The sequence below is a fragment of the Ctenopharyngodon idella genome, chromosome 5 (assembly GCF_019924925.1).
Source record: "Ctenopharyngodon idella isolate HZGC_01 chromosome 5, HZGC01, whole genome shotgun sequence".
Classification (NCBI taxonomy): domain Eukaryota; kingdom Metazoa; phylum Chordata; class Actinopteri; order Cypriniformes; family Xenocyprididae; genus Ctenopharyngodon; species Ctenopharyngodon idella.
Window position 1 is genome coordinate 9,719,370 of NC_067224.1, and position 24,882 is coordinate 9,744,251.

General features: G+C 35.0%; 3 protein-coding genes across 4 annotated transcripts in view; all 3 read right to left on the bottom strand.

The window, feature by feature from the left end:
• Window positions 1-3,182: 3,182 nt before the first annotated feature.
• LOC127513583 (annexin A1-like) lies at window positions 3,183-7,517 on the bottom strand. The gene is made up of 13 exons (XM_051895486.1): window positions 7,438-7,517; window positions 7,167-7,230; window positions 6,911-7,025; window positions 6,425-6,519; window positions 5,888-6,001; window positions 5,665-5,755; window positions 5,501-5,580; window positions 5,334-5,390; window positions 4,894-4,987; window positions 4,669-4,764; window positions 4,330-4,388; window positions 3,476-3,598; window positions 3,183-3,348 (listed from the first exon to the last, which is right to left on the bottom strand). The coding sequence occupies exons 2-13, from the start codon at window positions 7,209-7,211 to the stop codon at window positions 3,292-3,294; spliced, it is 1,026 nt and encodes a 341-aa protein (XP_051751446.1). The 5' UTR covers window positions 7,212-7,230; window positions 7,438-7,517; the 3' UTR covers window positions 3,183-3,291.
• On the bottom strand, window positions 7,507-20,681 carry LOC127513582 (annexin A1-like). 2 transcript variants are annotated; one of them, XM_051895485.1, is made up of 14 exons: window positions 20,608-20,681; window positions 20,391-20,468; window positions 20,127-20,238; window positions 18,229-18,323; window positions 16,322-16,435; window positions 16,016-16,106; window positions 15,854-15,933; window positions 15,708-15,764; window positions 10,335-10,428; window positions 10,153-10,248; window positions 9,760-9,818; window positions 8,269-8,391; window positions 8,014-8,107; window positions 7,507-7,644 (listed from the first exon to the last, which is right to left on the bottom strand). In XM_051895485.1, the coding sequence occupies exons 2-13, from the start codon at window positions 20,442-20,444 to the stop codon at window positions 8,051-8,053; spliced, it is 1,032 nt and encodes a 343-aa protein (XP_051751445.1). In that variant the 5' UTR covers window positions 20,445-20,468; window positions 20,608-20,681; the 3' UTR covers window positions 7,507-7,644; window positions 8,014-8,050. The 2 variants fall into 2 exon arrangements, with proteins under 2 accessions (XP_051751445.1, XP_051751444.1); XM_051895484.1 differs by lacking the exon at window positions 7,507-7,644 and having other exon boundaries at window positions 7,703-8,107.
• A 2,071-nt stretch (window positions 20,682-22,752) lies between these two features.
• The window catches only part of tmc2a (transmembrane channel-like 2a), a 30,030-nt gene continuing 27,900 nt past the window's right edge, over window positions 22,753-24,882 (bottom strand). The window contains exon 20 of the mRNA XM_051892718.1: window positions 22,753-24,314. Within this exon, the coding sequence (XP_051748678.1) occupies window positions 24,106-24,314 (209 nt within the window). The 3' untranslated portion in view covers window positions 22,753-24,105. The remainder of the gene's footprint in view (window positions 24,315-24,882) is intronic.

Sequence of the window (24,882 nt, forward strand, 5' to 3'; positions counted from 1 at the left end):
AAAATTAAGGTTGAACCACTGCAGTCACATCGACGGTTTTAACGATGTCTTTAGTACCTTTCTGGACCTTGAAAGTGGTGGTTAAATTGCTGTCTGTGGACAATGTCTTATACCTCAAAAAGATCTTCATTTGTGTTCTGAAGATGAACAAAGGTCTTACAGGTTTGTAACGGCATGAGGGTGAGTAATTAATGACAGAATTTTCATTATTGGGTGAACTAAATAATAGAATTGAACTGAACTGACTCAAACCGAACTATTTCTAAATAATAAATCAGCTCCATAGTGAATTGCACGTGAAAGTTGCGTTCATTACTGCCATACAGTATCATTATTTCTGTGTTACAAATATTCAAATGATCACAGAAGTACCGGGATGAAAGTTTACAGCTCGGATATAAACACTGATATCTACGATATCTAGCGATAACACCATAAATAGAGAAAATCACCTTTTGAAAGTAACTTAATAATAATAATAATATCGATTACACTGTTAGGCCACAGGGTGGCGAAAAGTGACTGTTAAAAATATATTTGTCACCGAATCATTAATTCAAGAAGTTCTTTCAAAAAACGATTATCCAGTAATGAGTAAGTATTTGTGAATCATTCATAACCATTTTTAAATAATAATTCAAATTAACTAAACATTTTTAAGTAGGCTGCAGCGATTAATATTTTATCAGAAGCTCTAGTAAAATTCATGTTATTTTGTTTTGTTGTCTGCTCAGTATCATGATCTCTGTTTGAAAAAAAAAGGTCATAGTGTAATTCGCACCCTGAAAATAGGTCTATATAATTTACATGATTCGTGTAATGTAATAATTAGTAACTGTCAATTTGAAGGGACAAGAAACATTAAAAAAGCCGTTTTCACTATACTAGGTTAATAATGAATTTTCACATATTGTGAATAAATTTAATACGCTTTTTTTCCTGGTAGCCTTTAGTAAACTAACCTGTCTAAGAAAATGATTCGTAAAACATATATAAATATATATATATATATATAATATAACTTGACCCTATGTTTACTTTCTTCACTGACACAGATGAAAATGAAAAGACTATCAGTCAAGGATCAGCTTTAGGAGGGGAAGAGTTATCCTTTTTTGCCTTCAAATGTCTTAAAATGCACATATGTAGATCAGGGAAATCAAAATTTTCTCGGGGGAACATGCCTCCCGACCCCCCAAAATAAAATTAATTCATTGATGGTGTTTTTTGTTTTTGTTTGTTCTTTTTGTGTGTGTGTGTGTGTGTGTGTGTGTGTGTGTGTGTGAGTTGGGGCTAAAGCGGTTTCATAAAAGGTAATTTAAATTCAACCAGTCCCGCTAATTCGATCCAGGTTTACCTAGTCAAGATAATTGCGCGTGCACGCTTTTCTTAAGCAGCCCTAGAGGTCGATCATGGATCAAATCGATCCACCATAGGAAACAGCATACATTTTGTGCTATTTTATGCGTTTGAGACATGGTGTTTTCCTCAGTGCATAACTTACTTTTCACAAGTTTATTCTCCATCTGTAAATGTTAGAAAGTCATGCAAATATTTCCATTTTGCTGCTCAACTTCACAGTGAACGAGCGCTACTGGGCGCATGCGCGCTAAACAGACGGGACGAAACAGGAGCGCAATAATTCGACTAAAATATACATTTTGCTAAAATATCTGATGTTGGACATTAAATGTGCCTTATGTACAATTTTAAACCTACAAGTAAGTGTATTTTTAATGATAGTAACTGTAAATGGACTATTGCAATGGGGTAAATCAATATACTTTAGGCCAACTGAGTTTAGATTCATCTTACCAATTACAATTTAGTCTGTGCATATTTATTTTAATTTTTAATTTTGTGTTTTTAATTTCTGCTCTTCTAATAACCATAAAAGTTACTACAGCTGCCAAAAAAACCCAAAACAAAAACAAAACAGAGAGAAACGTATTCATATATTTTAAAACAATCTAATTAAATCTTGGGCACAAAACATTTAGCCAGTAAGAAAAGAAAACCTGTAGGTTACACACACACATTATATATATATATATATATATATATATATATATATAGTCAAACTAAAAATTCAGACATTTTTTATATATTTTTACAAGTGGGTGCAGGACACTGTAGTTCATTTATGTAAGGGAGGATAGCAAAATAACACACTTGACACTTTGACCTGTGTTATCTGACCACTTTGCTTAAGTGTTATCTGACATAATTAAGATTAATTTCTGACTCTGAGATCTTGTAATATTTTATTACCATTTTTTTTTTAAACTATAGTGAATAAACTGAATTAATGAATTAAATGTTTAAGGTGTCGGAATAAATTTTGGTTTGACTGATTATATATATATATATATATATATATATATATGACACCAGAGTATAGATTCCCAGAGGTCTATATTTTAGTAAATATGGGCCTTGGAAAAGGCTAGCTGACTTTATTGTGCTTTGACTACAGTAGACAGGCCTATTTCTAGTGTGAACAACAACCATGCATGTCACTTCTGCAGGCTGCATCTTACTCTGTCACTCTTTTCATAGCTTTTGCTGGCTCTGAGACACTCGCTTGGTATTTCTCCTGCTCTTTGTCTAGCAAAAAAATCACTCATCACTTAATGAAACCTTAAAAATGAAGGCCTGGTTGTTTCAGGGGCCTTGTCAAAGATCTATTGATTTTGAAATTCCTTGTTACTTTTGTTATATTTTAACACTTAAAACAATGATTTGGTAATCCTCTTGTACCACTGACCTCTTTTGTGCTAAGAAATAAGTCTCCTGATAGTTCTCTCCCAAGTGCTTCCATTGTTGTATAATATATATATATATATATATATATATATATATATATATACATATATGTATATATTGGACTGATAGTGATTAATAAAGTCAAATAATTATATGTGAGAGAGTCAGCTGTAATATCATTGCGTTTCCTATTGGTCAGTGTTAGAGGAGCTCAGCTTAGCCTGACAGTTAGCCTGCTCCGGACCAGGCTAGTTTCCCAGCATAAGTTGCCAGAGTAACTGAGTTTAAACTAATTTAAGTTTGTTTTATGAAACAGAATTCCCTGACAATAAGTCTGACTAACTAAAATAAGCCTGGCTTGTTTTCTAATCTTGTTTTATGAAACAGCCCTCTGGTCAAAGAAAACAATTAAACAATGAGATGCAAAAAGAGTTTTAATGAAACACTCCTGAAGAGCCACACCCTGAGGAGATTAAGTGTTTACATGGGTCATGCATACGCCCCATAATCAACTAACAGATGTGTTTATTGAGTGCCACAGAGAGCCAGCAGGATCTTTTCATAATCTCCACTTGTTTCCTTCTGTAAAAACCAAACACAAAAGCCACTTTTCATTCAGACATGCTGGTTTTAAATATGATGGATCTAAGAATGTGAAATTTAATTCAGAAGCTTTTCAGATCACCCATTATGAATTGCAGAGACTCACCAGAATGGCCTCCTGAAGGGTTTTGCCATACATCCTCTTGTACTCTTGAATGATTTTCAGCAGGTCAATTTCTGAACGACTCACAATGATTCTAGTTAGTGTGTCAGTGTTGGTTCCCAGTCCCTATAAAGCAAGACCATATTAAAGATACATATGTCAATTATTCACAGAGTAGCAATAATCTAAGTCAAATTAATAGACAAACAGCTAAGGAGTTTGAGAAGGAAATTTTATTTATTTATTTATATTTTTAATTTTTTTGCGCAAAAAGCCATAAGATTCAGAGTTTAGTCTAGTTTGAAATTAGTCTTTAGTCCATACAACTCCTGAAATATAAGCAAAAATGTAAATTCATTTATTATAGTGCCCCCTTGTTGTCAATTTAAAAAAAAAAAAAAAAAAATAGCATACAGCCTATTCCTGAATCCCTCCTCATATGTTCCAAATTTCATGATGGTCACTTTTTCACAACTGAAGTTCTTGGCTTCTGAATTCTGATTGGCAGCCATTTTTGTTGTTTTGTTTATATGTTAGCACGTGTACCAAAGAAAATGCATTCCAACTTTAAACTTGATCTGACTAAAATCTGACCAATTCTTTGAGTTATTTGTCAAAGCGTAAATTTGTTTATAATAGTGACATCTAGAGTTAGACAAAGTCATTTTTTACCACCAAGAGTCTGAAGCCCTGATGGACGCACTTCAGGCCAGAAAAAAAATAATTTGAAAATCTCTAGAAATACAAAAAGGGTTCCAGCATCTTTGGCCCTCGGACCAGATAAGACGTACAGAGAATCTGTAAGAAACAAAAAGGATCCAATGGAATAAGTTCCATGAATTCCTCTGCAGCTTTACCTTCATTGCCAGGTGGAGCTTTTCTGCAAAGTAGGCAGGTTTGTTCCAAGCAGATTTTACTATAACAAGAGAAAGACAGTAAGAACAGCTTTTCCAAGAACTTTTTTCAATTTAGTTACTCTTGGATATTTGTATCTAATCTGGTTAAGAAGTATTTGGTGAGAATGAAACCGCCCTTAAAACACAAAGCTGGAAAAACCTGCTTTCGAACTGTCTTTTGAACAGGTTTTTATGGAGCTGCCTTCATTCAGATGACCACTGAAGCATTTAGCACAAAAGCAACTACTCTTTCACACACCCACTGAGATATACACAGACTAAAGTGAAGGCTATATTTACCCAGTGTCATCAGGCAGTCTTCAAAGCTTCCATGTAGCTCACCCTCCAGATCTTTGGCCAAACCGTCTTTGCTAAGTTGGCCATAATATTGGAAAACTGTAGATTTTAAATAACACTGTTAGTGCCTCAGAGGGTCAATATGAGCTGAAGTACACCAGAATGGCATCAACTATTAATGGAATCAACTACTGTATCTCTGAAGAAGAATCATATTCTTCAACTTACTTTTGCACAACTGAGCTTCACTCCTGTTTGTGAGAATGTCAATCAGAACAGAACAAACAGTGCCAAGCCGATTCTCTCCTGCCTCAAACAGAGCCTAAAGCAACAGCATAGCAAAGTTAAAGACAGCATTTACACTGTTTGTATCTATTTATAATGCTATTGCATGGCTGTCAGCAGAACTTGATTATGATTGGTCAAGCATTGGTCAAATATTTTTATTATGACGGCAAACTGTATAATGGACCGCCGTTCATGGCAACATACTCATGCTATTTTCATTATTCTGCGGTTTCTTGTTTTTCATACCAACACAATTTAGAAAAGCTACTGTAAATGGTACCATCTTGCAACTTCAGTATTATTAATTATGGCAAGTGTAAAACTATTGACTATATATCGTACATACTTCACTGGCCATAGTGTAAGTAAAGAATCTTTACCTTTGCATCACTCTTAGCCACTCCATCATCAATGTTACGGTCTTCACTCCTGGTAGCCTGAAGTTATGAGATATTTGCAAAGTAATATGTCATTATCAATACATATAACATTTTATTTTATTGTGCTTTAACAAAAATTACACTGAATTTTTATGATACTTTTGTACCTTGCAAAGGGCAACTAGGGTAGTCTCAAGATGTCCTTTAACTTCACATTTAATATCTTCCTCCAGCATCTCTCCATAGACTACACAACAGAAAGAGGTTAGCAGCATACACATACATCTGCTTTTAGGAAGAACATGTTTTTTTTGTCAGTCATTTTTGTTACCTTCTTTGAAAGTATTCTTCAATGCTGTAATCTCCTTGTTTGATCTGGTCCCCAGAATTTCACTTAGGACATTCTCATTTGTCCCAAGATTCTGATTATCAATTCAGTTTTAGTATTAGTATTTAGATTTAAGTTTTAGTATATTGTATAGTAAGTCTTTGAATAAAAACTACATTTTTTAAAATATATTTATATATTTTGCAATATGAGCAGTAAGTTGTACCTTCATAGCTCTTTTCATTTCAAAAGCATCATACTCAGGCGGTGTCATCAGCAAAGCCAGGACCACCTCCTCAAAATCTGACTTCAGAGCCTTTTTCAAATCATCTGCCAGAGGCTGAGGAATAATGATAAAACAAAAGCTATTAACAAAAAAAAAAAAAAAATTATATAAACAAGTAAAAGAATTTCTCATCTGTGTTCTTTAAACTTGAATTTGACTTGGACATATAGATAAATGACTAGGCTCGCTAATCTGTATTGTTTCATAGGTCAAGTTTTAGGGTTGAAAAAAAAAAAAAAGATTGTTTAAAAAAAAAAAACCCTTAAACAAGAAAGCCAGGTTTACTCATCTCTATTGTCCCACAATGTCGAATTCAAGGGTCCATAAAAAAGATTGTTAAAGAGAAAATTGTTCAAGCTTTCATTAGACCATGTAGAAAAACATAAGAACAGGAAACATAACTGGATTCAAACAAATGCTGAATATTAAATTTTTATTTAGCCAATAAAAGATGTTGAAGGATGTGAATATTCGTACTTTTCCTGCACTCTGCTGATAAGCTGCTTTGATCTGTTGTCTTTGTGAATTGCTCCTCTTTGCTAGAACCTCCACAATAGTGGCTTCATCCACACCTTCATGAAAGGAAAACAGGCCAAATCACATCAGTTTACACATGAGCAGCCGTTTATGATCATACTACAGAGTAATTCTGATGGATCTTGGTACAATGGGCAATTGTACTTAATTCCTTGTGTATAATCAGAGGTAAATAAGGGCAATAAAGCTAGACGCATAATAATACAAGTCCAAAGAGAGCTGTATTCGGGAAAAGTATATTAGCTTTCTTCCTGGTGTGACATAATTGGTGGGGTGTGTCCTCCATACATGCAACATAAAAAAATATGAAGTGTTCTATTCATTTGCAGTTTTTACTTGACTTTTTTCTCAATGCCAGTATAATGAACATGAAAGCATGTTAAATTTGCATTTAGCATACAAACACTTTACATATCTCTATTTTACCTTTGGTCTCAATGGCTTTCTTTAATTTTGCAGCATCATTCTGGGCATTAAAGTTTGGATCAGTCTTGACTGTTCCAAAGTATCCTGTCTCAACAGCAGGAGCAGCTTTAAAACCCTGAGAAAAAAACATATAGCAACATGCAAGTACAAATAAGTAATGACAGGTTTCTTTTGAGGCGTATCTCATCACCTACAGCAGACCTACCTAAAATTTATCCTTTCAACTGATCATATTAAAGGAAATGTTTTTACTTACCTTGTCATCATTACTTTGCTGGAAAAGTTGCTGCAAAAAAGCCATCTTGCGAGCTTTGAAGAAGCTAAGAACAGAGCAAATGCATAAGGATGAGCTTATGACCAGTCATTGCAAACATTCTCCAGATATGTAAATCTAGATTGTCATATCAATTCCATCAGTTGTACATTGCTCAATTATGAATATAGAATCATTAAGACACGTTGCACATTAATAATGACAAGCTATAGTAGAGGACATGCAGTTAAATGCATTTAAAAAGATAACTCACTTGTTCCTCTGTGAAGTCTGTAAAGCTGTTCTGAAATGGATAATTTCAGGAACAGAACCTGTCTTTTATTCCTTATACACACCCACCGAAAATCTTTGGGCTGGGTGGAGGGGTAAGACCAGGTTGTTCTGGTTGTACCTGTCTGTAAGACTTGTAATAATCTACCATTTAATTTGTCTGCTGTACTTTACCAATTGTAGTCTAAACCTAATACAAAACAAAACTTACATAGGAAATTTTATTGCTCATTAGATATTGCATAAGATGGTGTAGATGTGAGTTTATTAGTATCAACTTGTGGAATTTGTCTCTTTAATTATGACAATAGACACACAGATCAAGCAAGTCACCAGCCCTGAGTTCTCACATTCTTTGTCACATGGTAAAGAAACCAATATGTTCACCAATATGTTCTACTGTGAAAAAGTTGTGGCCAATATTATATTGTAAATTCAACATTTATAGTGTGCACAACTGACATTTTTTCCATATTTAAATGTAACACTTTTCATGAGTCAACTATGGGGAGATTAACTGGTGCTGACATAGGTAGTGAATATAATGTAATGAATTTACAGAAGATTTTCACATAATCCAGACATGTAAGAGATGATTATTGAGTTCCACAGAGAGCCAGCAGAATCTTCTCATAATCTCCACTTGTTTCCTTCTGTAAAACCAGAAAAATATTTAAATTGGACAGCAATTGTATTTAACAGGACAGCATGATGAAACAGGCAGCAATATACAATGAGAAAAATAAATAATAAATTTATACATTCTCATGTTGACTTTGGTTAAAGCTTTTCAAATATAGATATAAAGACTCACCAGAATGGCCTCCTGAAGGGTTTTGCCATACATCCTTTTGTATTCTTGAATGATTTTTAGCAGGTCAATTTCTGAACGACTCACAATGATTCTAGTTAGTGTGTCAGTGTTGGTTCCCAGTCCCTATAAAGCAAGACCATATTAAAGATACATATGTCAATTATTCACAGAGTAGCAATAATCTAAGTTAAATTCTGATTTTCCTCTACACACTCATTGACATGCGTATGTAAATAAAGGAGGCGTGTTCATATCTGTCCATCAATTACAAGAGCGACAAAGGTATGAGATGTTGAGAAAGATCATCTGAAGTTGTTTTGTCCCTGGATGTGGACAAACTGCCAGTGCTGCCATTTTAGTGATTTTGGCTGAAGTTTTTTAACAAAGTGCCCGAGTGATTTAAAGGATTAGTTCACTTTCAAATGAAAATTACCCCAAGACTTCTTTCTTTCTGATGAACACAATCGGAGAAATATTAATAAATATCCTGACGCATCCGAGCTTTATAATGGCAGTGAGCGAGGATCAACAAGTATGAGCTGAAGAAAGTGTATCCATCCACATCCATCCATCATAAACATACTCCACATGGCTCAGGGGGGGGGTTAATAAAGGCCTTCTGAAGCGATGCGTTTGAATAAAAAAACAAAAAACATATTTAACAAGTTATTAAGTAAAATATCTAGCTACCGCCAGACCACCTTCCATATTCAAGTTACAAAGAAAGTGTAAACTGGCGTCACGTCAGTTAAGCTTTTTCCGTAAGTTAAATAGGGAAGGCGTAGGACGTAGCATAAGCGTTTTGAACTGCGAGAGTTTTATACTTTCTTCGTAAGTAGAATACGGAAGGCGGTCTGGCGGAAGCTATATATTTTACTTCATAACTTGTTAAATATGGATATTTTTTTACACAAACGCTTCGCTTCGCTTCAGAAGGCCTTTATTAACCCCCCGGAGCTGTGTTTATGATGGATGGAGTCACTTTCGTCAGCTCACACTCGTTGATCCCGATCAATGCCAATATAAAGCTCGGATGCGTCAGGATATTTATTAATATTTCTCCGATTGTGTTCATCAGAAAGAAGAAAGTCACCTAGGATGGCTTGAGGGTGAGTAAAGCATGGAGTAATTTTAATTTGAAAGTAAACTAATCCTTTAAAAACAATGTTCCCTTTCATAGTGGAACTTCAACACCTTGTCATGGCGTTGACACTATGGGAAGCGCTATCAGCATGACTTTTTACAAATATTTTTTTGTTTACAACTTTTTTGGTGCAAAAGAAAAAAAAAAAAAACTTTGCTAACGTCATAGCTAACCTCCAGAAACATAATATAAATATCTGAAAATGAATTTCATAACCCCTTTAAATTCATGTGAAAATACCTAAATAAATAAAGGCTGAGGATATCAAAATCATGTGCAGCACTCAAAGTGCTAGTAACTACATGGACAAACTAGAATACGTTCCATGAATTCCTTTGCAACTTTACCTTCATAGCCAGGTGGAGCTTTTCTGCAAATAAGGCAGGTTTGTTCCAAGCAGACTTCACTAAACATGAAAAATAAGAATGTTGTGAGGTTTGTATGTTCGTAAGAGGCTATTACTCTATGTGTGCACAAACTGAAGATGTGACTTTACTGTATACTGCTTGATTTAGTTTCTATTGTATCTTTTGTAACTATCTTTTTGTGATAGAGTTTTGTGTGATACTGCTGTCTGGACCCACCTTCAACATGCAGAGCTGGAAAAACAAGCTTCCTAAAAAGTTGCTCTGCTTTGAATAGCCTTTTGATAACTGAAGCATTTAACATGTCTGGAATTTCTTGCACACACCCACACACATACTGTACACACAACCTAAAATGAGCACTTGTTTCCTTACCCAGAATCATCAGACAGTCTTCAAGGTTTCCATGAAGCTCACTCTCCAGAGCTTTGGCTAGACCCTGCTTGCTGTATTGGCCGTAATACTTGAAAACTGCAAAAAGATTTTAAATAACACTATCAGTGTCAACTATCATAAATGTAACATCTATATTCTATCATAAATGTTCCTTAACTTACTTTTGCACAGCTGAGCTTCACTTCTGGATGTGAGGACATCAATCAGGACAGAGCAAACAGTACCAACCCGATTCTCTCCTGCCTCAAACAGAGCCTGAGAAAACAACGTACAGAGTCAGAGACAGTGAGTGCATTTACATGCACACCAATATACTGCTGTTTACACTGTAGCATTTCTACATATTAATATTTAATTAATGTCAGAACTATGTGTAAAGAAAAAAGAACTGAGGTTCTCAAGTCTTTATCTCTTGACTGCTAAAACTGTGATGTTTGTAACTCCATTTCCCATAATGCTGTGCTGGACTTGCTTGTAACTTCCTGTTTCTTGGTGTCTGATGCTTTTTTTTTTTTTTTTTTGTAATCTCGCTAATATTAGGACTTGTTACATAGTGGTGGCCAGTATGGGGATCTATTTTCATGTGCAATTGTTGTTGTGTATATGAATTTGGTTATCATGGAGAGTATCAATGATTTAAACAGTGAAGAAAATGATAAAGGACAAAGTAATGGTGAGCCAGATTTTTCTGCTGAATCTTTTGTAACAAGACTAAACCCTACAAATTTTATCCATGTTAAGATCATTATATGTTAATTCTGATGGAGAACAGTCTCTTATTAAGTGGGTGTAATTTTTTAGGATTCTTTGCCTAACCTAAGTCTCTGAGATCCTGACACCTTGCACTTCTGGAGACTCCAGGTAGGTTGCAGTTCTGGAAAATGGTGGCACTAGAGACTAAAGGGTTCCTGATGGTTTCACACTCTTCACCTTAATTCTAAATTCTTTTGCAGTTAACATGTGTCTTTTCTTCTCCACCGGTTTTTGTCTGACCCAGCTGACCCAATGAGCGTTATGCTGTCCAATGGTCATGCCTTATCTGCAATATCTAGTATTGCATTAGTATTGCATCCTTCTCATGAGCATTTAATAATTTTTGACTTTTCAGTCTGAGTTAAATCTCTTTTTTTGCCTGCAAAAAAACAAAAAAAAACCTAACTAATAATTCTGCACACCTGAATATAAGGCGTTTTTCATTTCCAGCCTTCATGAACAATTACATATCACTTATAAATGATTAAATACAAAATTAATAGTAGTCATTAAGATTGATGTGGTTTGGAATTGGTAAGATTTGCCTGGAAAAAAAATATGATCAGAAAATCAACGTGCCTAATAATTCTGCACACACTGTAGTAAGACCATTTCAGATGCATATCCCATGCCGATAATCCATGACATTTTAGATGTTTGGATGTTGCCCCATCCTTAGATGGGGCTATATGGTTTTCCTCTCTAGACCTTAAGTCAGGTTACTGGCAGGTGGAGATGGCAGAGGACTCTAAACAGAAGACACCCTTCATCACCACATCGGGCCTAGAAAATGTTTTGAGGGAGATGATTGGCAAAAGCTGCTTTGTGTACACTGATGTCATCATCATACATTCTAAAAGAAAAAAGAGCATCTATTTGATCTGAGAGCAGTGTTGGAGAAATTGTCTAAAGCAGGTTTAAGTCTGAACATGAAGAAGTGTCACTGGGGCACAACATTCCTGGGGCATCTGGTTTCAGTACACAGTGTGGAGGTGGACCCTAACAAGATTCAAGCCATAACTGAATATCCTGTGCCAACTGATAATCCTTTTATTGCAAAAGTTCCTGGGACTTGTGGGTTGATATCAAAAGTTTATACCTCACTTTGCAGTCATTGCTACACCTTTGAATAATTTAAAGAAGAAGGGAGCAAGCTGAAATTGGACCAAAAGTTTCTTTTGGTTGAACTGTGTAAAGATTGGGAGATGAGGGGTGGGGCAGAAGCTGACGACCAGCTACCATCCCCAAACAAATTTGAACTAAAAGAGTGAATTAGACCCTGAAGATGATTGTGTCCTTTGTTTGTATTTAAACTGGATCATAAAGATGTGCAGTTTAAACCGGGAGATCTGGTTTGGTTCCATTCCCATCCTATCTCTAGTGCATCTAATAGGTTTTCAGCCAAGCATGTGCATAAATAGGAGGGGCCAGCTAGGGCGGAAAAGAGATTAGGGCCAGTAAGTTACAGCATAAGATGGGGTGAAGCATAAGATAAGATGAACTGTGTGTTTTTTTTGAGAGAACCTTGTGTGTATTTGACAGTTTAAACAAAACAAAAAATGTGAAGGAGAAGTTACTCACGAGACTTGACGTCTGACAGCCAGCTGTCTCGGTGTGTGTGCTTCAGATAGTGCAGCTCAGAAGTGCGCTCAGAATCCATTAGAAGTTTAAAAGCTGATATAGCTTTAAAACGCGTGGAAATAATAAACTTTAATGATGAAAGAAAAACTATGCTATCCGAGAGTGTTCGCGATATAGATGATAATCAAAACCAAGCAGATGTCTTGTTAATATTTCGCAGAGAATCTGATTGAGGCAGGAACTGTGATCGGAGCACAGCAGCTCATTTGCATTTAAAGGCACATGCGCGAAAACAGCCTGTTATGTCTGCTGTGTATTTTTGGTTGTTTCTTTCTCCTTTCTTTCATTCTTGACTGTCATAATTCTTAGGTTCACGATTGGTTGGCTAGCACGTCAATCATCATTATTCAATGGGTCAACACCATAGACTGTAAAAAAAATATGGACGTAGTGTCCGTGACGTGACCCGTAGATTTCTGAAGAGCATTTTTGAAGCGAAAATGAGGCCGCTGCCATCTTAGCAGCGCGTCACTCCCGGATAACTGAAAATGGGCAAAGAGGCGGGATGTGGTTGGAACTGAGGTACCTGGTTGCTGAAACCACGCCCACGTAGCTTGACGTGATCACGTTAGCAGGCAAAGGAGCTATCTATCTATCTTAGATACTATCTAAAATATTAATAATCTAATGATATAACTTGTTATCTTTATTAGTTAATAAAGATAAGTTATACCATTAGAAAGTTCTAAAGTTTTACTGTCAATCTATGGTGTCTTTTTTACGATATAGATGCTCCAGCAGCACCAGTAATTGTAATTGTGTCGGGTGTGCACATGACAACCAGTCTATGATGACAACACGAAAAATCAAATGGGACTTAATACCTTTATAATGAAATAGCGATCGCAAGATGAATCCAATCCGTGGCACTTGGGTAAAATGATGAGTGTCCGTTGAAAAACAAAAAACAGTACTTTTTGTCCACAAAAGCGTTAAATCCATGAAATATTGATATATTATCTATTGTTTGCATCACATTTCTTCTGAATGATCTGCTCTCCATCATCGTTCTTCAAGAAATTTTGCAACCTGAGCAGCGTTTATGTTGTAAAACTGTATATGATCGTATATATCTCACAAACAAATGAGCCCGCATCCAAAGTATAATTTTAAAAAATGCAGCAGTTTTAGTTATATCCAAGCAGTGCTGTCAGAGTTTTATATCCTCCCGCCATTGCCACTGTAGTAAATCTGGCGGACAAAACTTTTAGCCAATGCCAAGACGATCCAATGTGTGTTCTGTTTATCTTCCGCATGCGTGCACATCTACACAGAAGCACATGTTGACATATGGCTTCCTTTTTGCATGATAGCGCTTTAGTTAGCATCTGCAGATGGCACGGCGGATTGTGTTTTCATGGGCCCATTTAGTAATGTCATTGACACAGTCATGCCGATGAGTGATGCAGTGTCATCTGAGGGCCCGAAGAACATGGGCATCCAATAAAGGTCTTCGGCCTTGTCCCTTACGCACAGAGATTTCTCCAGTTTCTCTGGAAAAAACTGGAGAACTGGAGAAAGCTAACTACTGGGGTGCCTCAGGTTTCAGTGCTTGGCCCCCTCCTGATCTCAATATGCACAACTTCACTGAGCTTAAATATAAAGGCACGCAGCTCATATCATTGCTACATGTTGTCCATGCCTGACAATATGTAGCAGCATTGTTCAGCTTTTAACTCACCTTCCACTCAGACATCTGGACCTTTTAACTTAATCTCACAAAGACAGAACTCTCTCAACTGTCATCTATCAGTGGATCACAACATCACTGTACAGCCGTATTCAACAATGGTAATGGCAGCTAAGTCAGCCAATAACTGACTGGTTGTATATGAAACAACTGAATCATTTAAACCTCACTGCCCACATCAGCATCAAACTGCCAGTAGCGAATTAAATTTTGGGCTGGTACCCAGGGTGACCAGTTAGATCTCAGGTGTATCCAGGCCCACGGCCACACCGATACCCCTCTAACTCCATCACTGGTGTCAAGCACGCATGTATGAGCATCCGTTTACCATATTTGATGTGCATAAGATGGAAGAAAATAATCTTCAAAAACAAAATGAGTACTTTTCAAGCCAAAATAAAATTGTAAGGAGTAAAAAATACAGATTTTTCCCTTTGGAAATGTAATTATGTAAAAGTACAAGTATTCAGTTTAAATAGCACTTGAATAAAGTACAAATACAACAAAATAATACTTAAGTACAGTAATCAAGTATAATTACTTAAGTAGTTTACATCCCTGCTTGTCCAAAGGCACTTCACTTACTTATCCAACTCTACTTAAGGCTTAATAAAGGGTAAAAAAATAATAATATAATAATAAAAACTATTCTGGTTTACTATCGAAATTCAGCATTGTGGCACTACTAAAATAGTTGTCTCCTCTGTATACATTGGTTATGTTATCTAGAGATGCTTTGGATAGAAGTATGTGCTAAATTAATAAATGCAAATACACCAATATTCACCCTCTTTTTAAGTGGTTCCAGATACATTTTCATATTCATTTCCTCAATATGCATTAAAAAATCTACAGAGTTCAGTGCCTTAAACTGAACCAACCAGCTTCAAAATGAATCACAACACAACATTTGATATGAAGCTAAATAAATAAATAACCCACAAAACTGTACATACAGTATTGTGCACTGTGTAAAATTTAGGATTGATTATAAGAAGACATTGCAATTATGTCACAATGTTTTAATCATACAGAACACAAGTGCCAAAGCACAACTGATGTAAAAGCAACAAATTTGCAAGTACTTGTAACTTACAATTTTACGTTTCAGTCACAGATGGCAGTAGAGAGGCCAAAGTTCTGTATTGCACTTTGTGAAATGTAAGTTTTTCAATATTAACTTCTTGTATAAAAGCAATATTACACTCGTAACTGTGTTGTATTGTTTAATGTTGCCTAATTCAAATGACACTGACTTATAGCTTCTACAGAAAAATACACTATAGTCTATGGAAACAATGAATGGGATACTTCCAGATGCCTACCAACCAATCCAAATTCAGAACAGGTTACATGCAAATAATTTATACCCACACAAATCAGCTTATTTAAATAAATCAATTAATGTGAATGAAGTTGTTACAATGCTGCAGTGGAATCAGCCACATACCTTTGCATCACTCTTTGCAAGCCCATCGTCAATGTTATAGTCTTCACTCCTGGTAGCCTGAAGTTATGAGATATTAATTTAGCACACATAAAAGATTTAGCTTTTTTATTGTAACATAAATACACTAAACAGTGTAATTTTTGTACCTTGCAAAGGGCAAGCAAGACAGTTTCGAGATGTCCACTAAGTTCACTTTTAAGATCTTCCTCCAGCAGCTCTCCATACACTGTACAACAGAAAGAGGTTAACAGCTACATACACATCTGCATTCATTAAGTACTTGCATGTATTTGGATCTGTGTTTTTACCTTCTTTGAAACTAGTTTTCATCGCTGTGATCTCCTTGTTTGATCTGGTCCCTAAAATTTCACTTAAGACAGCTTCTTTTGTCCCAAGACCCTGATTATGTTAAATTTTAATATTAAAATACTAACATATATGCTTTTTTAAAATATTAAAATATATTAACTAACATATAATTAAATATATTTAATTAATTTAATTAAAAGTTATTTTATTTTATTATTTATATTTTATTTAAATTTTTTTCTTGTTGTTGTTAGAAATAATAAAGTTCAGATTTCATTGGAGAAAAAAAAGATAAAACATTGGACCTTCATGGCTCTTTTTATTTCAAAAGCATCATACTCAGGCGGTGTCATCAGCAAGGCCAGAACCACCTCCTCAAAATCTGACTTGAGAGCTTTTCTCAGTGCATCTACCAGAGGCTGAAGCATAAAACATATATAAAAAAAGTTATTTACATAATACAATACATTTTTCAACAGTTTAGACCAAGGTTAGTTCTAAAAGATCTTCAGACCAAGGCACTCAAAAGATATTCTGAATTTTAAATAGTATACTAAGCTGTTTCCATCAATAAGTATTTTTATGTTATTATTATTATTATTATTATTTTATTTTAGAGTGCACTGAAACAGAATGACCTAAGAGTACCACAAAAGTTTGATGAAAGTGCCACCTGCTGGTAAAATGTTGTAAATTTAGTCAAAATCAGCCCATGACCTTTTAAACAACTGGCACAATCATAAATAATGAACCATAACATAGCTGAACATGGATTGTGTTTAATGCAGTATGCATGACGTCGCTGATGTGCTTGTCTCTTGCTAAGTTTTGTGTCTATTTCTATTCATCTTAAAAAAAAAAAAAATACTTGGGGAAATGTCTGAATCAAATAGGGCTGGGCGATACAGCTAAAAAAATGATCACGCTATAATGTTTCATATTGATCGGTATCGATAATTATTGAAAAAATGTAGTAGATAAAAATGTTTGAATTTAACCAATGCATTTTTAATTAAGGCAAACAACAAATATTTTTTAAAACAAAGCATAATAAAATGTAAACAAATCTTTTTTATATTTTATATGAAGATTAAATAAATAAGTGTTAAAGAAACTTAGAGCTGCACAATTCTGGATAAATTGAGAAACTTTTTTGTTTGTTTCAAACCGAGATCACAATTCTGAATGACAACTAAACGAAAAAACATGCAATTTACTAGAGGTTCTGACAAAATATTAATTGCTGCAGTCTATTTTAAAATTTTTAATATATTTTAATTAATTATTTAAAAAAAAAAATCTGTTTGGATGATTCAATGACACGCCCATAAATACTCTTGTTTCATTACTGTATGAATCAGTATATTTGAAAGAATCTGTTGAATAAAGATTCAATGTCAAATACATTTTTTAACAGTCACTTGTCGCCACCTGGTGGTGAAACAATGTAATCGATAAATGTGTCATTTTTAGCGCGTTCAAGTTTCTTTCAAAAGCTGTGTTTTATCTGAACTATAAACCTTTATCTCAGTACTTCTGTGATCATTTGAATATTTGTAACAGAAATAAATATACTGTTTAGTTGAAAACACTGTTTGTGCAGCTGTTAATATCGACATGACAACTGCTCTCAAGACGAACTTTTAAGTAGATCAACTGTAAGACGTAAGGAAACCATGAAACTGCCACACTGACGAGCTGATATGTGCTTTTTTATTCACAATGTCCTCGTCGCCGGCAGGTACAGCACTCATTTTAATGTGTTTCTGTGTTCTGATTTCACGTGGCGATTGCGCAACTGAACTCCACAGCAACTTGTTTGCTTGTCACTCGTAGCGCGTCTGTTTGTGGTCCAAGGACGGAGCGAGCTTGAGAGTTGTTCATGCAACCGAACTTCATGTCTGTTTACATTTTAACACATTCAAGTGAAACTATATCTAGAGTTATATCGAACATTTTTCTATTGTTATCGATTAAGACGTACCGTCGATAAATATCGATACCATTTTATCGCCCAGACCTAGAATCAAAGTTATTTTTTAAAATTAAAAATAACAGAGAACTATAGTCATAGTCATATATGAAAGGACAACCTCAGAACGTTACATTTTCCTCCATCCATTTTTCCAATCTCACATTTACATGCCTGACAATCTTTACACATAAAAATAGGCCAAAGAAGAACGCTGCTGGAGGATGTGAATATGCTTACTTTTCCTGTATCCTGCTGATAAGCTGCTTTGATCTGTTGTCTTTGTGCATTGCTCCTCTTTGCTAGAACCTCCACAATAGTGGCTTCATCCACACCTTCATGAGAAGACAGACCAAAATCAAACATGAGCAACTTTTTATGATCTTAGTGTAAATGAGCAATTGCAGAGTGCACATTATTCATATGGTGCATAAGAAGTACAACTAAAATCTATCAACATATATCACAACATAGTGTATTAGGAGATATGCATTTCAAGCATGACAACTCGTGGAATAGTTTTAGAATGTTAATGGATATGACAATGTTAATTTATTTATAAGAGTAAAATAAGTCTGTGGTAAACAAAACTTGACGATACTTGATCGTTTTGTTCTACAACGTAAATTACACACACTATATCAAAAACGTGAAATTTGAAGCTGTTATTGTAAGAGTTTAGCAGAATAAAAGTGAATAAAGAGAGGAAAAAGTTAAAAGAACTTGTCAGTATCCGAGGGTTTTATTTCAATATTTCTACAGTTCTCTTAGGATTGAACTCCAGAGAACATCCACAAACAAATATTACATTATTTTTATTTTGAAAAACATATGTTTCTAATAAGTAACTAGACAAGAATGTTTGGTGTGTGAGTGTGTACAGTTTGCATTGTAGAACAAAATGTAGAACAATGAAGAATGTAGAACAAAGGAAAATCTCAATGGAACCAGTGTCAAATTAGTCTTCCGGGTTTTGACGAAATCCTTGCACCACTCTATAGGCATACATAAATCCTGTAGCAGATCTAGACAGGTGGAGCTGGGGGAATTGGAGGGTTTCATAGGAACTCTGATAGCATGATAGCAGGACCAGCTTACAGCAAACTCTGAACCAGACTATTTAAATGTTCAGCAATCTCATTGGCTGCAGAATTAGCATAGGCTTGTGCTAATAAATGATGTGTTTATTAGCAGATTGCATTAACCTGCGCCATCTAGAGTTTCATGACTGAACTAGATATTTAATCTGGTGCTGATTTTTTTTTTTTTTTTTTTAAATAGAAACAATTAAATTAAACAGACATGGTCACTAAATGTTCTTAAAACAAATGTGTAATATAATTTGATTTTGAGTTGAATGCTAAATTTTTCATATAATATATGTGATATTTCACTTGAGGTTATTTTTGTATCTGATTGTGTTTATATACACTAAGTAAAATATTAAAAAATTAGAGAAAAACATATTTTGTGAAAAAAAGGAAGAAAAAAAGTGGGAGAAATACCAAAAAAAAAAAAAAAAAAACTAACATACTGAACAATTATAGATTAATACAGATTAATATAAAATAATTCCTTGGTACATAAACATTTATTTTTGTCATGCAGCCTGTTTTGTCCCAGTGCACATAAATTAGTGTCATGACTCATGTAGCCTGCGGCTCTTTGCTTTTCAACTATTTAGTTCTAGGAATACATTCTAAAAACGTTTTCAGGAATTGCAGGGGTGTGTCCTCCACACCTTTTATATATATATAAAAAAAAAAAAAAAAACAATATAACACTTGAATAAACATATATCTAACATAACATATATCTTGCTGAAAATGAACATTTTTCATTCTTTGTCGAAACATACATCCCTACAACTGGTATCAGGGACATGAGAACATTGTACATGTTAGTGTTGCATTTAATGTGATATCTACACTATAAAAAAAATCTGTAGAAAACAGGAAAGGTACATGTAGTTCTCGGGCCAGGAAATCATCCATTAAGTTCATATACAGATGCTTTAAACTTAAAACACAATACAATGTTTAATTCAAAATACCTTTTAAGTAAAATTCCTTCAGAAAATCCCATCATATTACAATAGTACATTGGGGCCTTCTTTTACCAACTTTGAGTGTGTTTACCTTTGGTCTCGATGGCTTTCTTCAATTTTGCAGCATCATTTTGGGCATTAAAGTTTGGATCAGCCTTGACTGTTCCAAAGTACGCCGTCTCCGTAGGAGCACCTTTAAAACCCTGTGTTAAAACATATAACAAAAGCCACTAAATATCAGACCATGGACTAATTATTAATGATTTTATTAATGAAGTAATGATGTTGAGGTGCATTTAAATGTGTGTTGGCTTGCATGTACAAAACATTGGTCATGTATATATTCTTTACTTACCTTGCTACTGTCATCATCACTAATTTTCTGGAGAAATTTTTGGAAGAATGCCATCCTTTAACCCCTTTGTATAACAAGCTAAAAAAAAAAAAGCAAGGTTGCACTTATGAACAGTCATAATGTTTTGTAAGTCATTGATTCAATGTCAAATGTCAATGTCTTTGTTAGGATAAGTTACTCAAAAGGACAGTAAAACACATTTACAATGATATCTCACCTGTTCCCTTGTGAAGTCTGTGAGAGAGCTGGACTGAAATGGGTAATTTCAGGAACATAACCAGGCTTTTTATTCTTTTGGCTGCATGGAGGAGTTAGACCAGGTTGTTCTGGTTGTACCTGTTTGTAGTCATTTAATGTATTTGCTGCACTCACCTCAAACTGTAGGATTTGTGGGTTGTGTAAGATAAACTGACATGCAATACAAAGCCTAAAACATAAAATTGAAACAGTCCACTGGATTTTGCACAAGACTGTGCAGATACTTTCATTAGTTTTCATTTTCTTATATTTTATGCACATGCACATTTATAGGAGCATACAGTTCATCCAAAAATAAAAATTCTCTTAACATTTACCTCACTATAGTGTTGTTCAGACCCCCTAACGTATGTGGAAGGCAAACGGAAAAGAGCACATTCTTCCAAATTTCTTTCTTTGTGTTTGGGTGAAATACAAAGTTCTGTCATGAAACTCTAGATGCGCAGGCTAATAGGTCCTTAACTCAACCTGCTCGTACTCACATCATTATCTATAGGACACAGATGATTGGTTCCTGCTGTATCAGTAGCCAATGAGCTCACATGCTCAATCTTCAAATACATGAGTAGCATTTGCCTTAGCAGTGCAACGCGATTTCAGAAACCCTCCACCTTCCCCAGCTCCACCTGTATAGATCTGCTATGGGTAATTCATGTACGCTATATTGTACAGCAGCAGCATGTCTTACTTGCTTACAGCAGCGTGTTGTGTATGTATTGGCAGTAGCAAGTCCCGTACTTGATCTGCAGCAGCAGCAATAATCAACAGCAGCGTAGCAGATCTATTCCGCCAAGACCAAACATAGAACATTGTCATACCCATTACCATGCCAAACACTCCAAGAGTTGTCATGACAGAACTATCTTTTTAAGATCAAGTTACAACCCCTGACCTGAGGTCTGTCATACTATAGAGCAGTGGTTGCCAACCCGTCGATCGCGATCGACTGGTAGATCTTTATCACTGTCCCAGTAGCTCTCGAAAATAATAGAATTATAAGTACAAAAAGACATTACATTTCTACAGGTTTTGTACTGTATTTTCTATTTATTTTTCTGTTATTTTCGGGAACTACTGGGACAGTGATAAAGGTAAATAGCCCACATCATGCCTGAGTCTGTAAACGGCCGTTAACAAGAGGACAGAAACGCTGAAGACGGAGGCAAAGAAAATTCTGTAGCAGAGCAGCTCACTGTTCACATATTGAATTGGGGGTGAGGGGTTAAATGAATGTATCTCTGAAGCGAACTTACTGTCTTCAGAAAAGTTTCGATGGCAATGGCATTTTATTTTCCTCTTACCTTCAAATAAACTAGCTATTTATAAGCGCAGTGCTGCTTTGTTTACGCTATATCACTGCTCCTCCATAAGCGCCACCTGCTGTCAAAAAGAGAATTTGCGTCTCATTCAGCCTGTCTGCTGTTTTTGTTTCATGCTTTTTTCATATGTAGCATATAATTACACAAAGATAAAGTCAGACCATTCTGTTTTTGCTTTAAATCTTAAAAATTAAATCTAATTCAAATCAAAAACAACTGCTCATGCAACGTAGCATCTTTGTTTGGATTGTGATTAAAATGCAGTGGTTACCTCTAATTTGAAATTGCTAGATATTTTTGTTTATAATAATAATAATAATAATAAATATATATATATCTGCAACCAGTATCAGAATCGGCCAATTTATTTAAAATAAATAAATAAATTAGAATCTGAAGTGGCCATGAAAAAATACTAAATACAATTTGGGCTGTCTTTTTCCATCAATTCTTCAATCGGTAGATCTAGTCTTTCATAAAGGTCGAGGTCAGGGATCTTGGGCTTAAAAAGGTTGGTGACCACTGCTATAGAGTCATTTCAGGTGACATAAAGAGCACATGAGGTTTGGAAAAGTAAAGTTGTATAACTGGGTTCTGGGTTTGTATCATACTTTCACACAAAAGAAAATTGCAGAAACGTTCAGAACCAGTTTAAGCACTTGTTCATTGGAAGAAAGACATTCATTTATCTTATTGATCATAACCCAATCTTCATGAAGTTCAACTGTCACTAAAGTGAAAGAAATGATTGAAAACTTCTCAGATCTTGGATTTATTAGAAAACACAAAACGGAATAGAAATCTGAAAATGCATTGTAACTGTAGTTCAGTTATTCAACAGGTATATGTAGTAGTTTAATCTATATGCATTACATCTGTGATGGTAATGTTTTACGTAATGGCCTCAGAATTGGTCAAAAGGGTATTTTAACATGGAATGTGCGGAAAAGTGCAGACTAAGGATGCTCAGGTCAAAGACCATGTATACATCACATGATCAAAGAATCTTACCCAAAAAAATGCTTAACACAGTATAACTATCAGCCATATGATTAGCTCATTACAAAACAATCACAGGAACAGTATAACCAATTACAGAGAAGAAGACTTGAGTGACACTGATTTCTACTCAACTGTAAGATATAATGTCCCTTTCTGTTCAAGGAGACTCTCAAGGTTGTTGTGAGCAGTGAGCACCCAGCAGTGAATAAAACTTAATTCCTGCAACTTGGGAGTCGTGTCTGGTATATGCTGGTATATGCTGAATAGAAGCACTAAAGATTCTACTCTCAGAGGACCACAGCAGGGACAGTAATAGTGTTGGAAGACTATAGAGTAGCCCTCAGGATAATGCTGTAAGACTCAGAGTTAGTATTAATGATCCTGTATCAGACCAGCGTACACTTGTGTATGTATAGAGTGTATAATGTATAGAACAACTGGAAGTTGTTTGGATTATTTGAATTTTCACGACACATCTCACATACAGCAGCCCCAAAGAGTATTTATACACTTAAGACACACTTAAAAATGTATGGATGTCACTGCACTAGACATAAAAAAAAAAAATCACAAAGCAAGCCTTATTTTAAAAGAAAACTGCTAGAACACACTTAACAAACAAAACGTTTCACAATTTCTTTCTTTTTTTTTTTTTTTTAATGATAAAACAACCGGTATACTGTTCAAAATGAAGACAAAAGGTATTTGGACACTTTTAGATGTCCAATGTTAGCGGAATATGCTTATAATTAATATGATGAACGACACCCGATAAACTGACTTTGTTGAAAATCACTCAGTTGGTTAAAAGTCACTGCAAAAAATTGTTCTGTGAACGTAGGGAAGAAGTTAGTTTTAAGAAAAGTTTTGGTATCTGTTTGAAGATGCTAATTGCTAATTGCATTCTAACATTTTTAGATGTGACTGAGTGTCCAGATTCTTTTTGGGGCCACTGTATGTATATGATACATGCAATTTACAAGGATACTTTAGCATTTACAAATTTCTGCAGAAGTGTCTAGCAGCAAATAATGTAATCATTTTAAAATATTCTTTCTCTGGAAAAACAACCAATGATTACATTCATTTTAAAATGTATATATGGGGAGGGCACACAATAATGAATAGATCACACATTAGCGTCTAGGGGGTGGCCCTTGACCCCTGCCTGCCCCAGGTTGACCAGGTAGAGGTCCAGGTCTCCTGGGGCCTGGTGCTCGAGTCACAGGCCCCCGGGCATTAGGATTGGCTGACGCAAGTGACACATCTTTCTGCAGCCGCACGTCACTTCCAGCTGTGCCTGGTTTCACTTTTGGAGATTTTCCACCTTGGTCATGCCTTTTATCTGAGGCAAAAAGAAACAAAAGGAATGAAGCGTGACAATTTTACTTAAAGTTTTTACTGTATTTTTGGATAATTTCTGTATAATTCTGTTTAAAACTATTCAAATACATATGACTTACATAGAATTACACTACCATTCAAAAGTTTTGAAATTTTTAATTGTTTTTGAAAGAAGAAGAAGAAAAAGAAAAAAAACAGTTTTTTTTTTTATTTTAAAATGTATTTTATCCATGTGATTGCAGTATTCTTTGAAGAATAAAAAGTATTAAAACTCTTATTTTCTTTCAAAATTTTTCAATTGTACTGTATATTAGAAAACAGCAAATGTTATCTGATAATATGGTACACTCTTAAAAATAAAGGTCCTTTATTGGCGTCAATGGTTCCAAACCTTGATAAATTATAAAATTATAACAATTCAGTAAACTATAAAATGGTCAGCTTAAGGTAACTACAAGTATTAAATGTCAAAATAATGCCAATATCATGCATTAAAGCTGTGTGGGGTGGGGGTAAATTAAGCGCGACCTGCTCTGACATCACAATCATGTTGCAGTGTGGTCTATGGA